Source organism: Neolamprologus brichardi, chromosome 7, assembly GCF_056152115.1.
Source record: "Neolamprologus brichardi isolate AB-2024 chromosome 7, ASM5615211v1, whole genome shotgun sequence".
NCBI lineage: Eukaryota > Metazoa > Chordata > Actinopteri > Cichliformes > Cichlidae > Neolamprologus > Neolamprologus brichardi.
The window spans coordinates 17,339,616-17,363,972 of NC_142110.1; the positions used below are offsets into that span (position 1 = coordinate 17,339,616).

Below are 24,357 nucleotides of genomic sequence, written 5' to 3' on the forward strand. Positions count from 1 at the left end.
TTAGTCTTTCTCTAGCATAATATAGGAAGATTAAACAGAAAAAAGATAGGCAAAAACAATTTTATGGTCTTACCTTTCCAAAGGTGGTTGAAGATCTGCGATCAGAATTCTGTTCTCCTGCAGATGCATTAAGCTTCAGCTCCATGGTGATGTCAATTTAAAGATAAACATCATCAACATAACTCTGTTGATGATGTTTATCTTTAAATAGACACTCACTTATTCTGCAAAGTAACCTCATAGCCGCCATCACTGTAGTTCATTCTGCACTGGAGCAATGGTCACAGTGACTGATATAAGTAGTTTCAGCACTTTTTATCCCATAGAAATCAGCTGATCTTCAATGCGCCTCTTTGACAGATATTTATACCTTCATGCTTTACAGGGTGCAGGAGCGGGCTGATTAAAGGTTTTATTCCCACCTCATTCTAAAAATAATATGTACAAGTGGACTTAAAAAAGTAATGTGATGAACAGCTGTCTGCACTGATTTTGACTGTTGACTGTATATATGTTTACATCACGTGTGTGTGTGTGATGGCCTCGGGGTCTCTATCTCCACTTCCAGGTCTTTATTTGTTAATTGCCTCATTGTGATTGGTTTTGTATATTATCACTGACAGCAAAGAATAAGTTTAGAAGAGTCATTTTACAGGTTGGTTGTTCACAGGCAAGAACAATGGTCACTGCAACAATCGGAGTCTGTGGTCAGCTTATCATAAGAAAATACAAAGCAGTTTCTCCAAAGGCTCGTGCCTTTCTGTTGCTGTACCCCAAGATTTGATTCAATGACCCAGTACAAGAAAACTTGAAAATCACTTTGATATCTAGTCAAAGTTACTCTACAAGATCAAAAAGGAGTCAAACAGGTTTCCTTTATTAAACGAATCATAAATGAAATCACATTTATATGAAATTCAAAGAAATATTCTTTACATACTGTCTGTCTCTCTGTGAAAGTCCATGTTGACATACACTACTTGAATGCATGCCTGAAGGTGCAAACATTAAACTAATGCCGATTACAGATATTCAGACAGCAGGCCAAACAAGAATGCTAATGACATTAAATTAAATATTAATAACTGATTTGATTAGCAAAAGGCTTAGAAACACATTAAAAGTTCAAAATTGCTATATTGTTCATGTATTTTGAAGCTGGAGCTGCACTCATTAATTAAAGCGCTGCAGCTGGGACAGGTAAACAGGAACTATGATACAGACTGGAACAACTTTAAAGAACAAAAAAGACTAACAGGCAGCAGAACAAATTTGTGGAATGAAATAAATGGAATAAAAAACAAATGATCTGGATGGACAAGATATCATAATGACCTGAATATGGGGTCATCTTTTCCACTGGGTGTTTTCACCTCTTCCCCGCAGGTGCTACAAACATATCACTGCTCCTCTTTGTGAGCTCTCGTGTGTCTTTTCAAGTTTGAACTCTTTACTGAATTCTCTTCCACAGTTGGATGAACAATGCTTCTCACCAGAGTGGACTCACTGATGTATTATCAGTTTAGCTTCACACCAAAAAGCTTTTCACTTTCCACAGAACATTTTGCAGGCTTTTCACTCGCATCAGCTTTACTCTGACTCTCTGACACAGGAGCATTTTCCACTCTGCTGCTGTGACTTCTGTTTCCGTCACATTTCCTTTTCTTCAGCTCTGCTTTTAGAGATGATGCCGAGCCCACAGACTTGCTTTTTTTCTTTTTTCGGCTCTCTGGTTTGGGGGATTTTCCAGACAGGGCCCGGTTACAGTTTTGTTCTTCATCTCTGCGATCGTGTTCTTTGTAAGTAGGAGTCACCATAAAGGTAGAAGTCGGCTGCCTCACTGCAAAGCACTCTCCCTCCTGACTGGTGCAAAGTTCCTTCTGTTTCTTTTTAATTGGTGGCAGGTTTGTTTTCTGCTGGTACAGACTGGACCTCCATTCATGGTTGCAGAGCTGTTGTCCATGTCGGCCTATCTTTTTCTTACAGACACGCTTTTGTGGGAGGTCTGAGGAGACAAATGGAGAAAAAATCCCCAAAAAAGGTTATGGCAGAAAAACACACATCTGACAAAAGTGTGTGTATGAATCCATAATTTGGAAGCATACAAGGTCTTAAATAATCAGGCCCCTTATAGTACCATATCACCCCATTAGAGCACTTCGCACTCACTCTGCAGGCGTACTTGTCGTTCCTAGAGTATTTAAAAGTAGAATGGGAGGGAGAGCCTGTAGTTTTCAGGCCCCTCTTCTATCGAACCAGCTTCCAGTTTGGATTAAGGAGACAGACACTATCTCTACTTTTAAGATTAGGCTTAAAACTTTCCTTTTTGCTAAAGCATACAGTTAGGGCTGGATCAGGTGACCCTGAATTCTCCCTTAGTTATGCTGCAACAGGCATAGGCTGCTGGGGGACTCCTATGATGCATTGAGTTTTTCCTTTTCAGTCACCTTTTTCACTCACTATGTGTTAATAGACTTCTCTGCATTGAATCGTACTTGTTATTAATCTGTGGCTCTCTTCCACAGCATGTCTTTATCCTGTCTTCCTTCTCTCACCCCAACCGGTTGCAGCAGATGGCCGCCCCTCCCTGAGACTGGTTCTGCCAGTTTCTTCCTGTTAAAAGGGAGTTTTTCCTTGCGACTGTTGCCAAAGTGCTTGCTCATCGGGGGTCATTTGATTGTTGGGTTTTTCTCTGTATGTATTATTGTAGGGCCTGCCTAACAATATAAAGCACCTTGAGGCGACTGTTGTTGTGATTTGGCGCTATATAAATAAATTGAATTGAAATTGAATTGAAGCGTGAAAGAGCCATCCAGGAAGAAAACAGACCAGTACCTGATCTCACTATGACAGGTTATAGCAGTTTTTCCTCAGCAAATCCTGTTTCTTTAATAGTTTTTAGTGGAGGGGACAAATGCATGATGTCTAAACATTGTGGGGACATGCCCTCTCCATCCCACTGATAGCTTTATGCCTGTTTCTCTTCTAAATCAGGCTTTTCAGGGTTTGGGGAAAATACCTTCTGGAAAATAAAGACGGTGGCTGTATCCCAATTCAGAGTCTGCAGCCTTAAAGGCCGCATTTTAAGGCCGATTACGTCACAGCGGCGTGCCGAAGACTGTCCCAATTCGAAGGCTGCTCAAAATGCGTCCCTCAAATGCGTCCTTCATTTCCCTGAATTTTAAGGACGTGGCGGTGTAGACTTCGTGGCCGAACATATCCCACAATTCATAGCGCGGCAGTCGGTGTGGATAATTTTGCCGGAGATGGCAGAAGCGGAGCGGCCGAAGAGTAAACTGTTAAAACTAAGTACTGAATATTATGTCACTTATTTATGTGCAAATGTTTAATAATGAATAACATTAAAACATTACTGTTGGCCACATGTCGGCAAAGTTATTTGCCATTAGCGATGTTTGTACTTTCAGCGTTTACTTGGTTTTAAAGCCTTTAAAATATAATAATACAATAGTTGACCCTAATCTTACAGAGAATGTGATGATTTTGTGGATAATTAAAGTCAGTCATATATCCACAATCACAACAAGCTGAAAGTCAGTGAATGCTGCTCGGTTTGCAGTCCTGAATATCACGGCACAAGCAGGATTCACTGCACTGTTAATGTTAGCTATGTTGTATTGCTACCTCTGTTCGGTGGTGTCGAGCCAAACGGACTTTAACGTGTGTTTGAACGAGCTGACGGTTCACTCGTTCAGCTGAAAGAAAGATGCTTTAATCACAGGAGTCACACATGTGTCCACTGTACCATCTGGGAACTCTTCTTGTTTAGCACTCGTAATAACACAAACACTAAATCCTCCTGTTTGTAGCAGTGTGTACACCTGAGACTGTCACCTGTCTGTCTGTCCTGCACTCTCTCTCTTTTTCTTTCTCTCTGATTGTGTAATAAAAGTATGAACATTTATAAGTTACACTTGTGTTTGAATCCAGCAGCTTATCACACATTTGATTTCCATGTGTGACAACTGCAAGTGTCCAGAGTGAGGACAGACTGAGGGACCCACTGCTGCACATCATCTGTGAGGCTTTGCACCCCTGATGATCCACCAGGACAAACTCAGCAGTGTGTGAGGAAGAGGAGGAGGAAGAGCCAGCAGCAGCAGACAGATGGAGAGAATAGACAGACTGTTCCCTGTTTGTGAAGGACTGCTAGGAAAGTTTAACATAACTAATTGTCTGTCCTGAATCAGTCTTATTAGGTAATGTTCAAATAATTTTATCATTCCAGTGTTTTCAGTGTGGGAGAAAGTACTCAGGGCCTTCAAGTTACACACTATGAAAGGCAGCAACAAGTTTAATATTCAGAAACCTAAAGTATGTATCAGCAGCAGAATGGACCTAAAAATAAATGTTTGTTTCAGTTCTATGAAGCTTTGAGTATTTTGGATTAGTAGCACTGCTGTGTTTGTTGCATCATATTGCTGCAATTGTTTATATGCTTTATATATTCTGAGGTAAGTTGATCTATAGTGTTACATCATATTCTATAATGATGTTATGTGTTTGTATACTTTCTGCCCAGTTTGATCCATTTAGCAGAAGTCAGCCTGTTTAAGGCTCTGATATCTATTCTGTATGACTTAAAGCAGTTATGACATGGTCTGATTTTCTCACCCAATAAAGGAATATTTAATATATCAGTCTACTCTTCATTCTATCAGAAACAGTTATCACAGCTTGTACATTTTCTTTTTATACATATATGTAAGCATTGAGCCAAATTTAGTAATGCCAACATACTGAAGGAACATTTGTCTCTTATCCTCCTAGGACCTGGCGTCCACATATGTAGACATCACATTTTGGGTTATTTAGACCAAAATACTAAATTTTGCTCTACATGGGCCTGATATCCACGTACATATACTGCCACTGTTCTATCAAATATTTTAAACGAATATCCTCATATGTGGCTCTTATTGTTCTTAAAAACAAAAATAAGGTAAAATAAAATCTAATAATTCTCTGTTTATACATTCATCAGGCCCCAATATGCCCAGATATCAAAGAGAAATTAAAAATGCATGTCATGGAAGAGTTTGGGTCTTAGGAGGTTAAATATAATACATATACATATACACTGTCAAAGATACTTGTCTTTGAGTGAAGATTTAAGGTGATAGGAAATATAAATAACTGCAACTTGAATCTTTACTGAAGCTCAGTATTTGACACAGAGTTCACTCACATGAATTTCACTCACATGTGCTGTACCAGTGTACCTGCACATGTGATGTGACAATAGAAGTGATTTGATTTGAGAGTTCAAACTCACTGCTGTAATAACTAATAACGATTAATATAATGACTATAATATTGGCCATCTCATATTTACACTGACTTTAGCGTCATGAACAACATTAACTAATTGTTATTTACTAGCTAATCTTATATGGCTGTTCAGTACAGATATGAATCCCAACAATCCTGTTTTACAGTCCTGTGGTTTTAGCCTTAGATACTTATTAAATCATACAAAGCTCATGTAGAAACGAACAAAACATGTTCTCCTTCATTTCTGTCAACCACGCGTTTCCAGCTATCATGGTTGCTAGGCAACCTGGGCAGCGCTACGGAGGCTAAACCGTCCCATTTCACAAGCCTCGCACTTCCGGCCTTAGCGGTCTTTGAGTATGCGGCCCTTGAGGACCGTTGAGGCTGCGTACTTTAAGGCTGCAGACCCTGAATTGTGATACAGCCTATATACCTGTTTTTACATACCTGTTCTGTGTAAGTTGATTTCAGGTTTCCAGATGTTTTCCAGCAATCTTAACTGCCATTCCTCAGTCCAGACGACGATGCCTTTGTTCTGCTTCATCACAGGCTGCTCTCTCTCCTGATTGGTGCAGAGTTCTTCCTTATCCTGTATAATCTGTGAAGTCTCTGGGTCCTCCTGGTGTAGACTGGAGTTTCCCTTCTGGTCAAGAAGCTGCTGGCAACCCAGATCCTCCTCTTCCTCACTGTCATGCTGTGTGAGATCTTAATGAACAAATGGACATAAGATCAAAAAGTTACTGTAACGTCACTTCACTGGATGTTTAACACTAGAAGCACCGAGGGAATTATTTTGACCCCAGACATTTAAAAAAAAAAATCATAACTGCTAGAAATAAACTCTCACAGTCTGATGTTTAAAGACTTTTCTTAAAATGGGTTTGTTCACTATATAATGGATTTTAGGGTATGTGAATATGAAAAAACTATTTATACCTAGAAAGGCTGAGGATGCCATTTTTACCCCATAGAAATGAAGTGTTGTAAAATAACATTTGGGGTGTGCCGGGTCTGGTATTTAAACTGTTGTAATTACTTACTGGCCTATAATCTGTGAAACGTATCTCAAAGAATATTATTTGTATGTACAATACTCGGTCTCACAGCAGGTCGTGACATACTGACAGCCCATAATCTATGTATTTGTGTTTCTGGCCATGAATTTCTCAACAGTATTTTGTCAACCCACGATTTTTCCATCAGTGTGCTCTCATGCTCTCGTGTCCTCTTTGAAAAGCAAAGGAAGTCTGCGTCTATAAATCAAAGGAGTGGTGGAGGATTAAGTTGGCAGACTGTCACACCAGGTCATTTTTGTTGATAGAAAAATACGTTATTTGTTTAGGGGTACACATTAAAAAGCTACTTTGTTAGGTAATTTAAAAGTACTTGATTATCTTTTCCAAAAATATGGTTTCATCTAAAATATAACAATTTATGTTGATGGACACAAAAAAGATTTTGTTACGATTTCACAAATTTTCTAGAGACTGGGCTGAACAATACCAAATCATTTTGGGCCAGAAAGAATATCTCTGTTACAAACTCACAGCTGCAGTCAGCTTTAAGGCAAAGTGACTTTTAAATACCTTCTTTATTGAGGTAAAAAAATGTAACTGACATTAAAAATGTCTTTTCAAGTGAGATCCAGCCATGAGGGTGGCAGAAACGGCAACAAATATAGCATCACAGTTTTATATAGATATTTTACCTGGCCAAAAGGGACTGGATTGATTATAATATAGGTACAGTAACGCTGAGTCATAAATATGTTAACAGTGTAGCAGTGTTGGTGTTAATTATGCATTTTTACATTAAAAAAGCAAGTACTTCATATATTCCTTTGTTAGCTGAAAGTTTTTCATACCTACTATGTGTCCTCTTATCTCTGGTTTCTGGGTGACCTTCAGCAGTTGGTGAGTACTGACCTCCTTCTGATACTGGAGGATCCTTTTTTCAACTTCTGAGGAGATTTCCTCAGCAACAGTAGCTAGTCTCTCCGTGATAAACCGTCTTAAACTGAACTGAAATGAAGACATTTTTCCTTAAGCAACCAAATTATTTCTTCTTCAGGGCATCAGAGTCCACCCGCTTAACATAAAGCAAATTGGAAGCTATCACCCATTAAGCTAGCGGTTCCCGCCTTTTCAGGCTTACTTTCAGATCATTGGTCAGATCCTACAGGCTGCCTTGATGTTACCAGGGGTGTTTCCTTGGTTTTTGAAATGTGGGGGGTAGGGCACAGGAGGGGCAGGGTGGGCCACAGGAAAGACAGTGTAGACATTAGCATGGGCCGGGGTTTTTCCATGGTTTTTGAAATAGGGTGGGACAGGGTCCAATAATATTTAATTTAACAAAAGCACCCTTATTTTTGATTCATGACTGTTCATATGATTTATGCTTTTTTCTTTTTTACTTGGAGATTATTTTAATTGCTTGCATGCTGTCAGTATGCACTGATTATAATAATACAGCATGCAATATTAGATTTATATTACAAAATTTGAAAAATAATAAAGACTTATAAGTATATGTTATAGTTAACAAAGTGTAGTATTTGACTGCAAAATATAGTGGAGCCATAGCGAAATCCATCTTTCATACTGTAAGTGGATTCAGTGGTATTTTTATGGTACTAACCTTCTATGTGGTCATGGCACATAGTTATGGCCTGCCCTGCAGTGCCTCTGAATGGATTGTGTTTCATGACGCATGACTCCTGAGAAATGATAACAGGTCGGCTTAGTTGAGGCAGAGGCACAGTAGTGCAAGACTAATTGAGTAACTAATCCCTTTTGTTATTTTCATTTCAAGTGTTTTTTCTTCGATAATACCAGGTTCGTTATGCCCAGTACACACTCCTCTCGCTGCCATTTTCTCTTTACTCTATTTAGTTTATTTTTAATCTTATTTGTCTTATTTATTATCAGTGTCAATATTATTATAATTATTGTTGATTGTTATTATTTACAGCTCCTCTCTGACTGCTGGTGGCTTTTTGATAGCATGAGGTAAATTCCTTTTTTTCTGTTTAGACACTTGACAATAAAATTTATTCAGGTAATAAGTCTGTAGTGCACGTTGTATTACACACACACCTTATTTTTGCTCCAGGGCCAATATTATTTAGTTTTTCTAACGGAGAAATATATAACATCAGCATATAAAATGGTACTTGTCTTTTCTCAGACTCAGAGATCTAATGTTGTGAAAATTATCATCAGTAAAATCCCAGCATTCCCATCTAAACGTTGCCATCTCATCTGCACAAAGCTTGTAGCATATCTTTGTATTCATGCCTTGCAGTTTGTGAGAACAATGCACAGTCACTTTATTAAGTATAACTTATTATTACTTTATTATTACTTGATTTGACCCCCTTTTGTCTTGCTTGAGCTTGAAACATTCCTCAGACATTTAAGTCCACATTGATATGATAGTGTCACACATTTTCTGCAGATGTTGTGAATCTGCTGTTCTCCCCCATTTCAAAAGCACTTTGTTGGATTGAAATCTGATGATTTGAAGTATGAACTTGTCATATTCAAGAAACCAGTTTTTAAATGATCTGAGCTTTGCGACAGCAGCAATACTCAGGCAGGCTCTGGCATTTAAGCAATATTCAGGTGATACAAAGGGGCCTATAGTGTGTCCAGAAAACATTTGTCACACCATTAAACCAGCACCACCAGCCTGAACCGTTGATTCAAGCCAGGACAAGTCCATGCTTTCATGCTGTTTATACCAAATTCTGACCTTAGTATTCGATTGTAGCAGCAGAAATTGAGAGTAACATTTTTTCATCTTCTATTGTCCAGTTTTGTTGAGCCCCTGTGAACTGTAACCTCAGTTTCCTGTTATGATCTAACAGGTGTGGCACCCAGTCTCGTCTTGTGCTGCTGTAGCCCATCTGCTTCAAGCTTTGGAAGTGTTGTAGATTAGGAGATGCTCTTCTGCACCCCTTGGCTAGGGTGAGTTGTTATTGGGGTACTTTTGCTGTAATATCAGCCCAAAGCAGTCTGGCCATTCTCCTCTGACTCCTTGTATGAACAAAGCATTGTCACCCAGAGGAGTCCTGCTCTTTGGAAACACAGGGAACATTCAAACTCCACACAGATGTGCCCAGGGAGAGAAGAGAATCAAACCCAAACCCAATATTTCATCCATGAAACCTTAATTTAACTTTTACTATATTAAAGACATTATTGTTAAATGACTTTAAGGCATCTTAACGGTAAATATCTTTAACAAGTCCTCACTTGGACACCATTCACCAGTCGTTTCAAGTAATTTCACATAGAAATGAGAAACATGGAGTGCAACTGAAACTTTAATCAATGATATAATTATCTCTTTCAGAACATAGGCAGTAGCTGCTTGTGTGTGCTTTATTGATCTTTACCTTTATTAAACACAATACAAAAACCCATATAAAAAAAAATTACATTCTTTATAACCACAAAATATAAGTTTATCTTTATTTAACAAAATCAGAAGTTCAATAATACATTTATCATCAGGGGAAAGAGTTCACAGAAGAATTGAGGCACAATTGTGATGAAGACTTAAGAAGCCAGTCAGCAGCTTTGAGCAGCGAGGCAGTAGAAACCGGATGCAATTCAAACAAATGCGACCTACTTTCATGGCATCATATTTCAGTTTATTCATGTACAGAGTCTGATAGTCCACCTCCCAGAACACTGATTTCATATGGTGCTAGAGACTGTGTACAAACATCTACGTCACCAAATGAAATCAGTTTCTGAGTGCAGTTCTTTACTCAACAAGTCTTCTGATTGACACCGTTAATAGGTTTAATACAGAAAAGGACATTCTCGTATATTCATGGCCTGGCAAGCTTCCTGTAGCAAAGTGGATGCAGGTGTAGCTCAAAGGCTGCTGCTGTTTGAGGACGGAAGCTGGCTGTATTTGTTCAGTTGCTAATTTCCCAGATGAACACCAGAGGGTGTGGTTACACAGCCGGCTAGAGCCATGACAGATGCAAGGAATTTAGCTCGGATCTGAAGGGATGTTTTTGGAGAAACTACCTCAGCAAAGCTGGTTGGAAACTCCTGGGTGCCTCCTGGTGTTCCACCTACCTGATTGTGCAGACCTCTGCTGCAAACGACAAAAAAATCTGAATCAGGCTGCTGACCAACGTCACACTGTGCATCATGAAATGCATGAAAATAAAGAATGATAACACAGGCGGTATTTACACATCAGTAATGCTACTTTTGAACATTAAATCTGGCTTTTTAGGACATTTCTGAATATAATCTAGACAGTGGTTCTTGAACTAAGGCGTAGGATGTAAACTTTTTTGATTTCTTAAGAGGGGCAATCAAGAAAAAATGTTTTGAAAACCACTGTATAAGTCGATGCTCCTGTTACACAGGAACAAAGCTTCAAATAATGAGGCGAATGTTTATACAAATAAAACCTCTGAGCCAAAAGCGCAGACTGCTGAAAACAGAAGAACAGAAAAAGATTATTTTGAACTGCAAGTCATGCAAAGCTCCTCTAGTAGAGATTATAAATTAGAAATGAGTGTAACAGACTCCTTTTAAAATAAAGCCAAAACATAAACTGGGTTTGTGTGAAGCTTAAAAATAATCACCTCTCATTTGAACAAGTGAAGTATTGTATCTCATTTGTATGTAAACCAAAGAGTAGGCTAACTAGAAATGTACTTGGAAAGTACAGTGCTATGTGAAAGGCCCTCATAGCTCACAGTGTTAAAGAAAGATATCTACACCCACATCCACACCAACAACTGTTCCTTTTCACACCTGTTCCATCTCTTTACATGATTTTGTGAAATTTGCCCAACAACAAATGATGCTGAAAACATGTTGGATCCGCCTGATGGAGGTTTCATGGTGAAGTTTGTACCAAATTTCACTTTTACTGTCTATGCTCAGGCTGATAATGCAAAGACATTCTTTTTAACAGCCAGCAGGGGGCGACTCCTGTGGCTATAGAACGAACAGTAAACCCAAATGGTCTCAATTGCTAATTTCAAGTTTTACTGAACCCAGCATTGGAAAATTACGATCCCAATTTGAGTCAAAAAGATAGCAAAGCGACGTGTGCTGTTACTGACAACCATATGGTTTCTCAGAGAGTTCGCATCTAGTTTCAAAACACCAAGATAGCAACTGCTTTACAACAGGCCTCCATTAAACAGTGGGTAGTGTCATGGTGGCTGAGTTTTGAATCTCTGTATGAGTAGGAAAGTGCAAACCTTGCTGTTTCTCCTGGTTTCTGTATGGTAAGCTGTGCTAAACCAAACTATCCCCTATAGATTAATCTTTACAGTGAAGAGAGGTGAAGGCCAATCAATGTTCTCGTTTGTCTTTCAGAAACATAATTGACAAATGCAAAATGTGTAACTATTCCTTTAAATGTGGGATGCGATTAATTATACAGAAGCAGGTTGGGTAACTTTCTCAGGGCAGGGATAGAACAATAGGATAGAGACAATCTTCTATTCAGCTTTCTTATAGGGTTAAAGCGTCAAGACATTGTTTTCAGTATCTGAACCAAGTACAACTAGAAAAATTTGCATTTCCTGCGAAAATGCAGTGTGGATGCTTTAAAGCTGAAGCTGTCTGCAAAAACTAGCTGAAAAAGCTGAAAACTTGCAGAAATTTTAAAAACTTTGCAGAAGCAAAGGAACTTTGCTAAAAAGTAATAACTTAGAGGAAACATAATACTTGGCAGAAATACAATAGCATAGCAGAACTTGGCAGAAATATTGTAACTTAGCAGAAACATGATAACTTCTCAAATATACAAGAATTTAGGAGAAATAGTATAAGATAACAGAAAGAATATATTTAGCCAAAAATACTTAAACATTACAGAAACACTATGATTTAGAAAAATAGTACAACATAGCAGAAATACTGTGATGAACTATGAATATTGTAATTTTAAATTAATACTATGTTTTAGCACAAATACTATAAAAAGCAGAAATAGTATAAAAAACAGAAATACTATAATTTAGCAGAAATAGTATATTAAGCACAAATACTATATTAAGCACAAATCCTATAATAAGCAGAAATATTATAAAAAGCATAAATACTATAATTTAGCACAAATACTATATTAAGCAGAAATACTATAATTTAGCAGAAATAGTATATTAAGCACAAATCCTATAAAAAGCAGAAATACTATAATTTAGCAGAAATACTATATTAAGCACAAATACTATATTAAGCACAAATCCTATAAAAAGTAGAAATACTATAAAAAGCACAAATACTATAATTTGACAGAAATACTATCATTTGGCAGAAATACTATCATTTGGCAGAAATACTATGTTTCAGCACAAATACTCTGCTTTAGCACAAATATTATAACATAGCAGAAATACAATTATATAGCAGAAATGCTATATTTAGAAAGAAAAATATAATATAGTAGAAATAATATGATTTAGCAGAAATACTGTAATCAGCACATATACTGTAACATGACAGAAATTCCTCCACTTAGTAGTAATACTATAACATAACACAAATGTTATGATTTGGCACAAAAACCATGATTTGGCAAAAATACTATGATTTAGCAGAAATACTATAATTGAGCAGAAGTACTAAGATATAGTAAAAGTACTTTGATTTAACAGAAATACAATTATGGTGGAGTAATACTTCAAAATGGGAGAAATATTGATACACACACACACACATACACAGAGCCTAAAGGGAACAGTATTTGTGCCATGGAGTGTTAACAAGAATGTGAGGTCCATATTAGAAAAGCTGGTAAAATGATAAAAGTTTGCAGAATTGTAATAAATGATGAATATGAATTACTGGTCTGTGATAGTGTATTAATTTGTAGGGAAAAAAACATGTTGACCAAGGTGGATTTGAACCCACGACCTTTCGGTTACAGAACCGTGTCATTACCAACTGCGCCACTGGGAAAGAGAGCAGGCCCCTGGAAAACCGGGTGATGAGCAGTCAGAATTAGCTCACGGTGAGAGGCGAAAAACGCCGTTTTATGGAGTTACAAAATGTTGTGTAACTCAAAAACTAGGTGGACTAGAAACATAATTCTTGTACTGGGTGAATCAGCGGACTTTGGTGTACTTTGACTGCGATTTTCATTGCTCTTTGTACAACCTTCGCTGAGATATGACGAGAGAAGAAACGGCAGACCTCAGATAGGATTGGCTGGCGTACAAGCCGTGAAGGCCCCAATATGCAAATTTGAATGCCTGAGCCCTCAGATATGATTGGCTGGCTGGGAAGCCGTGCAGGCTCTTATTTGTGAATTTGAATGTCTCAGTCCTCACAGAGGATTGGCTGCCTGGGGACCTGGCAGTAATATATAGAAATAGTATGATTAAGAATAAATACTACATTTAGTAGAAATACTATGTTTTAGCACAAATACTATAAAAAGCAGAAATACTATAATTTAGTAGAAATCCTATATTAAGCACGAATCCTATAAAAAGCAGAAATGATATAATTTAGCAGAAATACTATAAAAAGCAGAAATACTATAATTTAGCAGAAATACTATATTAAGCACAAATCCTATAAAAAGCAGAAATACTATGATTTAGCATAAATACTATATTAAGCACAAATCCTATAAAAAGCAGAAATACTATAATTTAGCAGAAATACTATAATTTAGCACAAATACTATATTAAGCACAAATCCTATATTAAAGACAAATCTTATAAAAAGCAGAAATATTATAATGTAGCAGAAATACTATAATTTAGCAGAAATACTATATTAAGCAGAAATACTATAAAAAGCAGAAATACCTTAAAAAGCAGAAATACTATAATTTAGCAGAAATACTATATTAAGCACGAATCCTATAAAAAGCAGAAATGATATAATTTAGCAGAAATCCTATAAAAAGCAGAAATACTATAATTTAGTAGAAATACTATATTAAGCAGAAATACTATATTAAGCACAAATACTATAAAAATCAGAACTACTATATTAAGCACAAATCCTATAAAAAGCAAAAATACTATCATTTAGCAGAAATCGTATAAAAAGCAGAAATACTATGATTTAGAAATACTATAACACACACAGAAAGAGAGAGAAGCCAGTTTCTAGGTCAGTCAAGCAGCCTGGGAGCTGCTAAATTTGAATCCACCAATCAGAGAGGCTGTGTACTTTTTTCCCGCCAAAACAGGTGCAGCCGTTTTTACACACACAGCAGAGAGACAGGATTTTTGCAGTCTATTTCTCATAGTGAGGACTAAACTCAAACAAATGACCATAATTTCCTAACCGTAGGGGCTAGAACGGTCATTCTTACACCGTTTTGTTCAGAAGAGATGGGGGAATCTTCAAGTGTTGACAATTTATCATTAAAATATGAATTATTAAAGATATTTGACTTCTAATGCACCATAACTGAGTAGAGGCGAAGCGAATACTGCCTTGACTTCCCCTCAAACAACACTTTCTAACTCTAAATCTATTTGGAGTATCGATATCATTCTTTCACCGTAAGAGACAGCAGGCTTTGGTGAACAGTCATGGAAATTTTCAGGTCTTTGTGGAAATCCAAAAAAAAGATATGACGAGAGAAAAAAGTGGTTCATTTCCAGAGTTTGAAATCTGAAGAAATCTGAGCGAAGGACGAATTTTCTACCCTCAAACAAGTCTAACTCATCTCTGAACGGTAATAGGTGAGAAGGAATTTCTTGAATTGTGAGCGTCAGGAGAGTCTGAAGATATATTGGCACAAGCCTCATGTCTTAACTTCGCTTCATTAAGGAGATATGGCGATTCGAATATGCCTCTCATTAGAGAAATCCAGCGGTGATTTTGAACAAACTCTCCATTGACTTTCTATGGAGAGTTTTCAGAGTTTGTGTTGGTCTGAGGACATTTGCCAAAATTCTATAAATTCCACAACAATGATAGTGACATTTTCTGAAAGCCAGCAAAAATACCTACGTTTTGATGTATAATTTGTGGGGGTTGAGTGAAAATTGAGCAAGTAGCAAGAAGTTGTTCGGACATGAAGAGAAGACTGTGAAACCTACAGTGTCTCACTTAGAACCAACTGCATAGATACCATAACAACGCATGTATTTTGTGAAAAATCACAAAGATGAAACTCAAAACTTGAAGAGGGATAAGATGAAAATGGTAACAGATATGAAAAAGCTGAATCATACATGAATAGCCCAATGATTTGTGAACATTTTAAAGTTTGAATGGTTGTTCTAGGTGAAAGTATGAGGAAGTAGTTAAGTTTCAAAAACAAGCAAGTTTTAGCAGAATTGCGGAAGTTTTCCATTCATTTCAATGGGACAAATTAAAGGAAAAAAGCTTAATATTTTAAAAAGTATAATAGCAAAAAATAGCAAAAGTCATAGCCCACATTAGCAGAAATAGCAGAATAGTTTAAAATTTGAATGGTGAAAATCGGCTGAAAATTGTGGAAGTAGTTAAGTGCCAAACAACGTACAAAAATTGGCAACTAGAATAATAATAAAGTATAAAGAATAAAGAGAAACAGGAAAACAATAGTGTGGATGCCTTAAAGCATCCACACAATAAACAGCTGAAATTAACTGTGCACCATAAAGGTATGCAGCAGGTCTAGCAGGTCTTATAATAATGTTTCAACTACAGAAGCTACGAAGCTCTGAGTCATGTTCGTTCTGAGATGGCTTAATTTGAACGTCAGTTTAAAGGGGGTGAAGTTCATCACACCTTGCCAAATCCCACTCAACATATGGCGCAACAAGCAGAGGCACAAAGCTGGAGAGTAAAATAATGGTTGATTTCAATGAAGGGAAAGATTAGTCTCTGTGCAATCTTCCCACGTCATGAAAATAAATTTTCATGGATGAATAAAGACAAAGGAAATGAATTCTAATTCTTCGTAAATCCTCTGTGTCACCAAACTGTGGTGGTGACTGAGGATCCAAAGAAACAGTAGTCATCAGTGCATCTTTCATTTCCCCAGTCCTTTTACCTGATATCATCTGCTGTCTCAGAATATAAAGCAAGAATGAGTCATTTTGACATCACTCTAAAATGCGGAGAATAAGTCAGGGGAGACTCTGCTTGATTCAGGGAGGAAGAAGGATGTGAAGGGGTCATTCTACTAAGTGCTTCCTGAAGGTGCTGTGGCTTCAGGTGAAATATCCTCAGCACCCTTAAGCGAGTTCAGTTAAAGGGCAAGCAATTATCCTTACTAGTGGAAGGCATAACCCCAGAAACATCTGCAATTATGTGCTGGTGAGGCACAGGGATGAGGGACGGAGGTGACACAAACACGGAGGATCTGATATTTGAGTTCCTGAAATAGCATCTGATGAATTTGACAATTCTGAAGTTCAGAGTGACGTAAATCAAACTGAAAGTTGATTTAAATCAGTCTTTTAAAGTATTTATTTCACATTAAGGTACTCTGTTTTAAAGGAAAACAAACAAATTCCTGTTGAATCATTGTTTTTGCTCAGATGTTATCAAACGTACGCCAACAGGGGTTTAACATTAAACCCAACCCTGTTTCCAGGAATGGATAACTCACTGGTTGCTGCAGCTTAACCTTTACCAGATTGGGTTGAGAATGCTATTGATCTTCGCATCTAACTCTAGGCAAGGCAGTGAGTAAACACAAATTCCAACATGTCAGATTATTACTCCAAGACAATGAGAAAGAAGTATGATAGGAACCCAAGGGGTCTTTTAGGATTCAGAAAACTGGTAAGGAAAACCATCCCTGACTGCTTAAAAATACAACACTGAAGACTAGTTCATCCACTTCCTGGCCCAGTTACAGCCTGTGAATACTTAACTCTTTCGTGGATGAAATATGCATGGTTATTTTATGTTATATATGTATAAACTCAATTATTAAAGAAGACTTATCATCTTTTTTAAAATGTCTGCACACTGTTACATTGGTTGCTTATAATAAATAGCAGTTTATAATAATTACTTCATTGTCTTCCTTCTCTCACCCCAACCAGTCGCAGCAGATGGCCCCGCCCCTCCCTCAGCCTGGTTCTGCTGGAGGTTTCTTCCTGTTAAAAGGGAGTTTTTCCTTCCCACTGTCGCCAAAGTGCTTGCTCATAGCCGTCATTTGATTGTTTATTGGTTGATTATTCTCTGTATGTATTATTGTAGGGTCCACCTTACAATATAAAGCTGTTGTTGTGATTTGGTGCTATATAAATAAAATTGAATTGAATTGTATGTAGAGGTAATTGGTGGGGGTCAAAAGATCAGGCTTTAGACTGTTACAGAGTGAAGATACTGCTAATATGAAGACCTCAGGGGCATGCCTCTCCCACAAAAGCCCCACCCAGCAGCTGTTAAAATCTTCTGTTTACAGGGGGCCAACCAATCAGAGGAAAGGTGGAGGAAGGAGAAGAGCTCTGGCTTGTTTCAGACAGAGGCTCATTATCAGATATTTTAAGATTAGATTTAATGTAATCTTAGATTAAGATTAGCAAAACATGAGCATCAGGCTGATCAGAACTTTTTTGCCGTCTGAGGACTGAGGGTGATGTCAATCAAACCCTGTTTAGAGGGCACAGTACTAACCACTGGTGTGACATAGCTATGAGCGATCAAATGAATGACCTGTTAACAAATGCTGACGCGACACGTGAAAGGGTTAAACTTAGAAGTGTGTCATGCGTCAAGAGAAAAACCCTACATCCTGGACTTAAAGCAATCAACCTTGTGACAGATGAGTCAGAAGAAAAAAAATCCTGGGCTTTTTTATCACAATGGTGATCATTGATTATGGATGCATATATACGAGCCTCAGCATGACAAAGAGTGCAAAGGAATAACACAGAAACACAGCTATTCCTACTATCATTTGCTATAGGTAGGATGACTAACAGGGGGATTTTAAAGACTTGCTACTGTGCTGTTAATTATTCTGGACCTTTATTTCTTTGCCTGAGATCTGGGACTGCACAGACAAAAGAAGGCTTCATCGCACACCGGACTTAAATGACAGAATGAGGTTTGCAGGGAGTGTTCTGTAGCTATATATATACCTCCGCCAATGTAGGACAGAATCCAGGTGTGGTCACCTGATGTTCAGAAGTGTAATATCTAGCTATGAAAGCAGGAGAAAGTTTAGAGCAGACAAACATCTAGAATAATTCAGCGTCAAGGTTGGATGTTGAGCCGTTTTCTTGCGAGTAATGATGGAGCAACAGAGAGAAAGAGTTTCTCAGCAGTGGCTCAGAGGCAGAGGACCTTATGATACTCACTGCCTTTGCGTTTACTAGACAGAAACCAAAGATAGAAATTTTACACAATTCCCAAATTCTGGGCTGATTCTCATCCCGGAAAAAGTGCAGATAAATTGTCAACTATTGCCCTAATGGACTTGTGCTTTTTCACTTGATGGTAATCATTAAAGCTTGGAAAGATAAAAAGTGAAAGATTGTGGCTTACTGTGGTTTAAAAGTTGAGTGAAAATGAAACTGCTAAGTCATTTTCTGTAACAACCAGAACCATTACGCGAAATAACACAGTAACAAGACATAAGGTCAGCATGTTAAAATGATATCTGTGTCTTCATAACACACAAATTAAAATAAATATATGAATAAAAAGAAACAAATATATAAGCGCAGGAATAAACACAAACACTTACCGAGTCGCCAGTCACCTGCGGCACAGTGAATGACTTCCTCCTTGAAGACGTTTTCATACTCGCTTCTCCGGTTTAAAGCCACTCCTGTCCCGTACTGAAGCGTCCTGTATTATATTGTACTGTAGGTTCTGAGCTCCTCAGGGCTGTCTTCTCTCTGCGTAAGTGTGTATGAGAGCTTGATGAGCGACAGAGGAGTTATGAGATGGAGATGCCGCTGTGAGCTCAGCCCTCCTTCCTTTCTCTCTTTTTACAGTCAGTATGAGCTGTTCATCCACTCTGCTGCCAGAGTCATTATTGTAACTGTGAGTCAACACGGGCTCCACACAAACACAGGCACACAAACACAGGCACACACACACACACACACACACACACACACACACACACACACACACACACACACACACACACACACACACACACACACGAAGGCAAGCTGCACTTTATTCATATTTATATTTACAGTCATTTATGAAAGACGTAAACAGGGAGAATAGAAATGTCTTGAAAGCTTTACAAACGTGTTCCCACATGATAAAAACCCTCATAAAAAATCGACAGTAGCTGCTACCAAAGAGCTCACACACACATTACACAAACATTACACACCCAGCATGACAAAGCATCCTTGGACTAGCCAGCACCAACAAGCGATTACTCTATGTGCGCACTTCATCCACATAAATCCATAAATTGATCTCCTCCATGGTTGTTTGGGGCCAAATGTAGAATGCTGTGAAAATACCACACATAGAGTAATTTTTTTCCCTTCCAGTTTAGGCCTCCGCTGGATTCCTGACCAGCAAATTGGCAAATTAAATTGTGTGCAGTGAAAAACAGAGGAGCACAGCCCTGTTAAACTAACCACAACATAAAGTATCCTATCATTAACAGAAAAAACAGGCTTGAGCAAACGAGGTGCTCTAACTTCCTGACGAGAACCACACAAGCTGGGAAATTCCCTGGCCGAGGGGGGAAGGGGAAAGGATGAAATAGGATCCATATGGAGGTGACAGGTGAGAGGGCACGACTCACAGACCGGGAATCTCACTCTGCATTCCTCTGGCTTGACGGGAAACAGGATAATTGCTCTTCCGGCGTAGTAAACTCATGCGCATGCATATTGGAACACCAGACCACATGACCAAGCTTCCTTTTCCCAGTATCCATTCCTCCGTTGTGAGTCAGCTGACCACAACATGACTCGTTCATCTCCTCCTTTGATCTTTCCATCCTGAAGATGCCAAAGGAAGTGGCTGAAAGGTCTGAGTCACATTCACTTCTCACCCTGATTTCACCGTAAACCCCTCCTCTTCCCCCTCACTCACTACAACAACATCCACATTTTGATCCAGCTGTCATCAATCCAGCATCCACCTACACAATATAAGCACTTGTTTTTACTCACTCTGCCTTTTACCTCCCACCTCATTCACTTTCCTCCATCCGTCTATCCTGAGTTGAATAAACAGCCCCAGGATTTCAAGGAATACCTCTGGATGTGTATCGTCCCACAGCCATCTCCTGCTCTCAATCCAACCTCCTAACCGACGTAGATCCCTAATCCTCACCAGCCGTCTCACCGGAGGAAAGCTCTGCTATAAAGACAGCGAGACTGAAAATATCTCTCCTCTCCTCGCTCTGATGCACTCTCCGTTTCTCTTCCTTCTTCTCTCTCTCTCTCTCGCTCTATCTCTCTCACTCTGTTTACAAATGAAGAGCAGCTTTAGAGACATGAGGCATACTGAAACTGGTTCCCTGTAGATTATGACCGGGGCATGCTGATCCAGTCATTACACCTCATGTTATGGGTTTATCCAAATAAACTGACTTCTCTGAAAATCAGTTGCATTTATATTTGTTTAGGAAACAAGAACAAGAAGTGAAATTGAAGCAGGAGAGTGACATTTTTAGAAATGCACTCACTGGTATTCCTCGCTCGATTTAACCCCTTAATTCCATATTTTCCAACAGCTCCGGAGACCTGATGCCAAAATTTGGATTAACTTTGGGCGTGTTGTCATGTGCAAAGATGGAGAGGAGAAAGCAAAACAAGATTGCTCATCAGTGAAGAAAGTCCCACAAAATTAGCTTCTGGTCAGCTGGGCCTCCTGGGCCTGCTTGGGTTCTCTCAGTGTACTCCAGCTTCCTCCCACAGCTCAAAGAAGTGTATGTTAGATTGACTGGTGATTCAGACCTATCCATAGTAGCCTAGAGCCATCTGGAATAACACCTACTAGGTTAAATAGGAGGATGGATGACACATTTCTTGTGTTTATTGTAAAGTAAACTCTTTTTTGTTTCATTTTTCTGGAGCAGGAAACTATAAACATGTAGTGGTTCCATGGTTTTGTAATGAGTCAGTCATAGTTGCTACATTTCACGCCCTCTGTGTTTCCCTGTCTTTGTCATCATGTTTAGTATTAGTCTTTGGCTTGGCGTTAGCTATTTGTCTGTTGGTTACTTCCTGTTCTAGGATTTTTGAGTTTTAGGGTTGTCTAGTTTTGACTGTCTTTGTATTACAGTTCTGTCTTGAGTATTGTTGACATTCTGTTTTTTTGTTCTGGTGTTATGGTTATGTTACAGTTATCTGTGCATTAAGTTAATGGGAGGTTGTTTGCCCTGTTTTTGTGTTCCCATTCTGTCCCCTCAGGCTTATCTACACATTCTTCTGTTTCTGTGTCTATCTTGTATCTCTTAGTCTTTCTCTCGGTAATCATTACTTCCTGTTTTATTTGGATAGTCTCTTCTCAGTTCAGTTTGTTCAATTTGACCCGTTCATTCAGTGAAATAGATCTTGCGGGGGCTACATAGTTGCTTCTACAGAGTTGCACTCGCTCCTATGTACTTCCACCTGATTAATTCTAAGTTTATAAGATTTCATTAGTTTCTTGGAAGTCATAATCACACACTAGTCAATGTATATTTATGAGTACAATATAATTTTTTTTCTATTAAATAACCTCAAAAAATGACTGACTGTATCTTGAAGAAACATAGCAAAAATTAAACCTTTACTGACACTCAATAATGTGGAAATTCTACTAAACACTAGATTTAATATTCTCTGATTTTAATTATTTTAAATCACATGTCACGTCAATCTCCCAGTCCTCCTTACTCTACACTGTGTTCCACTATAATTTCGAATAAATTTTTAAAATGGTATCAATAATGTATAAATCCCTACATGGGCAGGCTCCTGCTTATATATAGCAGAGCTACTGAGACCTTATAACTACAGCCAACCTCACACATTATCTTCGAAATGTTCCATGCTCTTATTTAAAAACCAGAGGTGATGTTCTTGCTGCTTTGGAGCAGCCTTCCTCGGCCTATCTTTGCTAAATCTATGGTTTGTTTAACAGTAAATGACTCCTGAAAACACTTTATAATAGGCTAGCTTTTCCTTAATCTTTCTTCCATTATTTGTGGCCTTTTGTTCTTCTGATGTTTATATTGGAGTGCTTGTGCAGGAATGAATGAAAGACTGTGTTTAGACTCAGTTTACATGTATGAATATGTACAATTATGCTTAATGTGTTTTCATCCAAACTTTGAAGCACTTTATAACTGTATGTTTTAAAATGTGCTTTACAAGCCTAATATTATTATTATTATTATTAAATCGGCAGCTGCCACATGAAAAATAAATGGCAGCACTTAGCATTAACATAATTAACTGGAATTAAAATCTGTATTTTACAGCTTTGTGTGATTTTTGAAAGTATTCATCTCTTATAATCTCTTGTTTTATTTGCAAGTGTTGCATTTTACTGTTATAATTTTAACCAGCTCATTACTGGTTAAATGCAAAGAAAGCTCAGCTGAGCTGAACTTCCTTTATACGCTTACACACACCATAGAAGCTGCTGAGTATAGTCGAGCATTAAGCAGCTAAGAATTCGAACAATTCAGACCTTCAGAAACAGGTTAGTATTCAAACACATGTAAAAGAAGGAGCGTACCTAGTGGGTGTGTTAAAAAACAAACAAACATTTATATGTCAGTGTAATCCGTTATTGCTGCCACCAAGTGGCTGAAAATTTGTGCTGAAAATTCAAAGTGAGCTGTGGCTGCTGGTGAAGGTGGCGTGGGTGTGGAAAGGATAAACGGGGGTGAAAAGGACAGCGTCATTGAACAATGACAGGATGGATGAATATGGGATGTCAGCACAGGCAGAGGTGAAGATGGGTTGTTGACATGTTCTTTCCTCTCCACATGTCCTTTGAAGAGAAATGGATGAATACATTAGAAGAATAGTTGAATAACAGGCACCGATATGGGGTTACTGTATGTCTCTGTGCACTGAAAATGGATTTGTATTATATATGAACAGACATCAAACACAATTTAAGGCCAGTGGCCAAGGTAACAGGAGTAAAAAAAAACCCCAACATATAAAAACCCAGAGTTACGCAACTATGCTTATCGAGTAGTATAAAGGGTTCAGACATCCTTGGTAACAATCACTATCAAAGAAAATTACAGGATTACATAACTCACCTCCATCAAAACACATGTAATATTCCCTAGGGATCGTAAATGAATATATTTACTTATACTTATGTTTTACATTAAAAGTAAATTGACTTTCATGCAGACCTTCAGTTCCGTAGCATCTTTTTAATTTCAGCCACACGCACAACTCTCATGACAGCAGCAAAAGAGACGAACAGTTTCCTTTCAAAGGAGCAACCAATATTAAATTTTTTTTAAACATGTTTTCAATGATAAGTTGTGATGTGAGGCTGATGAAGACAATATGCCAGCCAGTTGCTACGTCTTCACGTAGGTGTAATATGAGGTATTATTTGGTAACACTGAGTGGGTGATTGGGTTACAGAGGTGGGCTTTTCTATGTGCAATGAGATACTGCCTGGGCACACACACACATTTGCACACACAAACCTCATTTTTCTTCTCTTTATTTTATTGCACCCAGCTCCCTAACAACCTGACTCACCTCCCTAGTTCCAAAGGCCCCATGTCCTTCAGAGAAATCCACATGTATTCATCATTTCGCAGAAAGATGAAAGATTTCAAAGCCAGAGATTTCTAGTGTGAAAGGTGCTTTTATTCAAGTCTTAATATAAAAAACATGCAATTAGATATTTATTTTTGAAGACACTACAAAACCAACATTAGTTAAAAATTGCCTTTTCCAAACCAGTTCTGACACTATAAGAGTTGTATTTAAATTTTAATGTACAGCAATGCTATGGTACGGCTTTCCTAAATGCCCATGGAAGTATTACTATTACCAGCAAGACATTGATTGATTTTTAAACATATTTATAAACAATTATATTAATTTACTGAAGGAATTTTGTTCAGTAGAATAAAAATATATGCTACTATCTTAAACACCTTGATTTTTTTCTGTTATTCAGATAGAAAAACAA

At 38.0% G+C, this 24,357-nt stretch overlaps 1 protein-coding gene across 1 annotated transcript; it reads right to left on the reverse strand.

Annotated features, from left to right (window-relative positions):
* Positions 1-836: 836 nt before the first annotated feature.
* Positions 837-7,499, reverse strand: LOC102781415 (uncharacterized). Its single transcript, XM_006782562.2, has 3 exons — positions 7,160-7,499; positions 5,743-6,000; positions 837-2,005 (listed from the first exon to the last, which is right to left on the reverse strand). The coding sequence occupies exons 1-3, from the start codon at positions 7,329-7,331 to the stop codon at positions 1,518-1,520; spliced, it is 918 nt and encodes a 305-aa protein (XP_006782625.2). The 5' UTR covers positions 7,332-7,499; the 3' UTR covers positions 837-1,517.
* Positions 7,500-24,357: the final 16,858 nt, after the last annotated feature.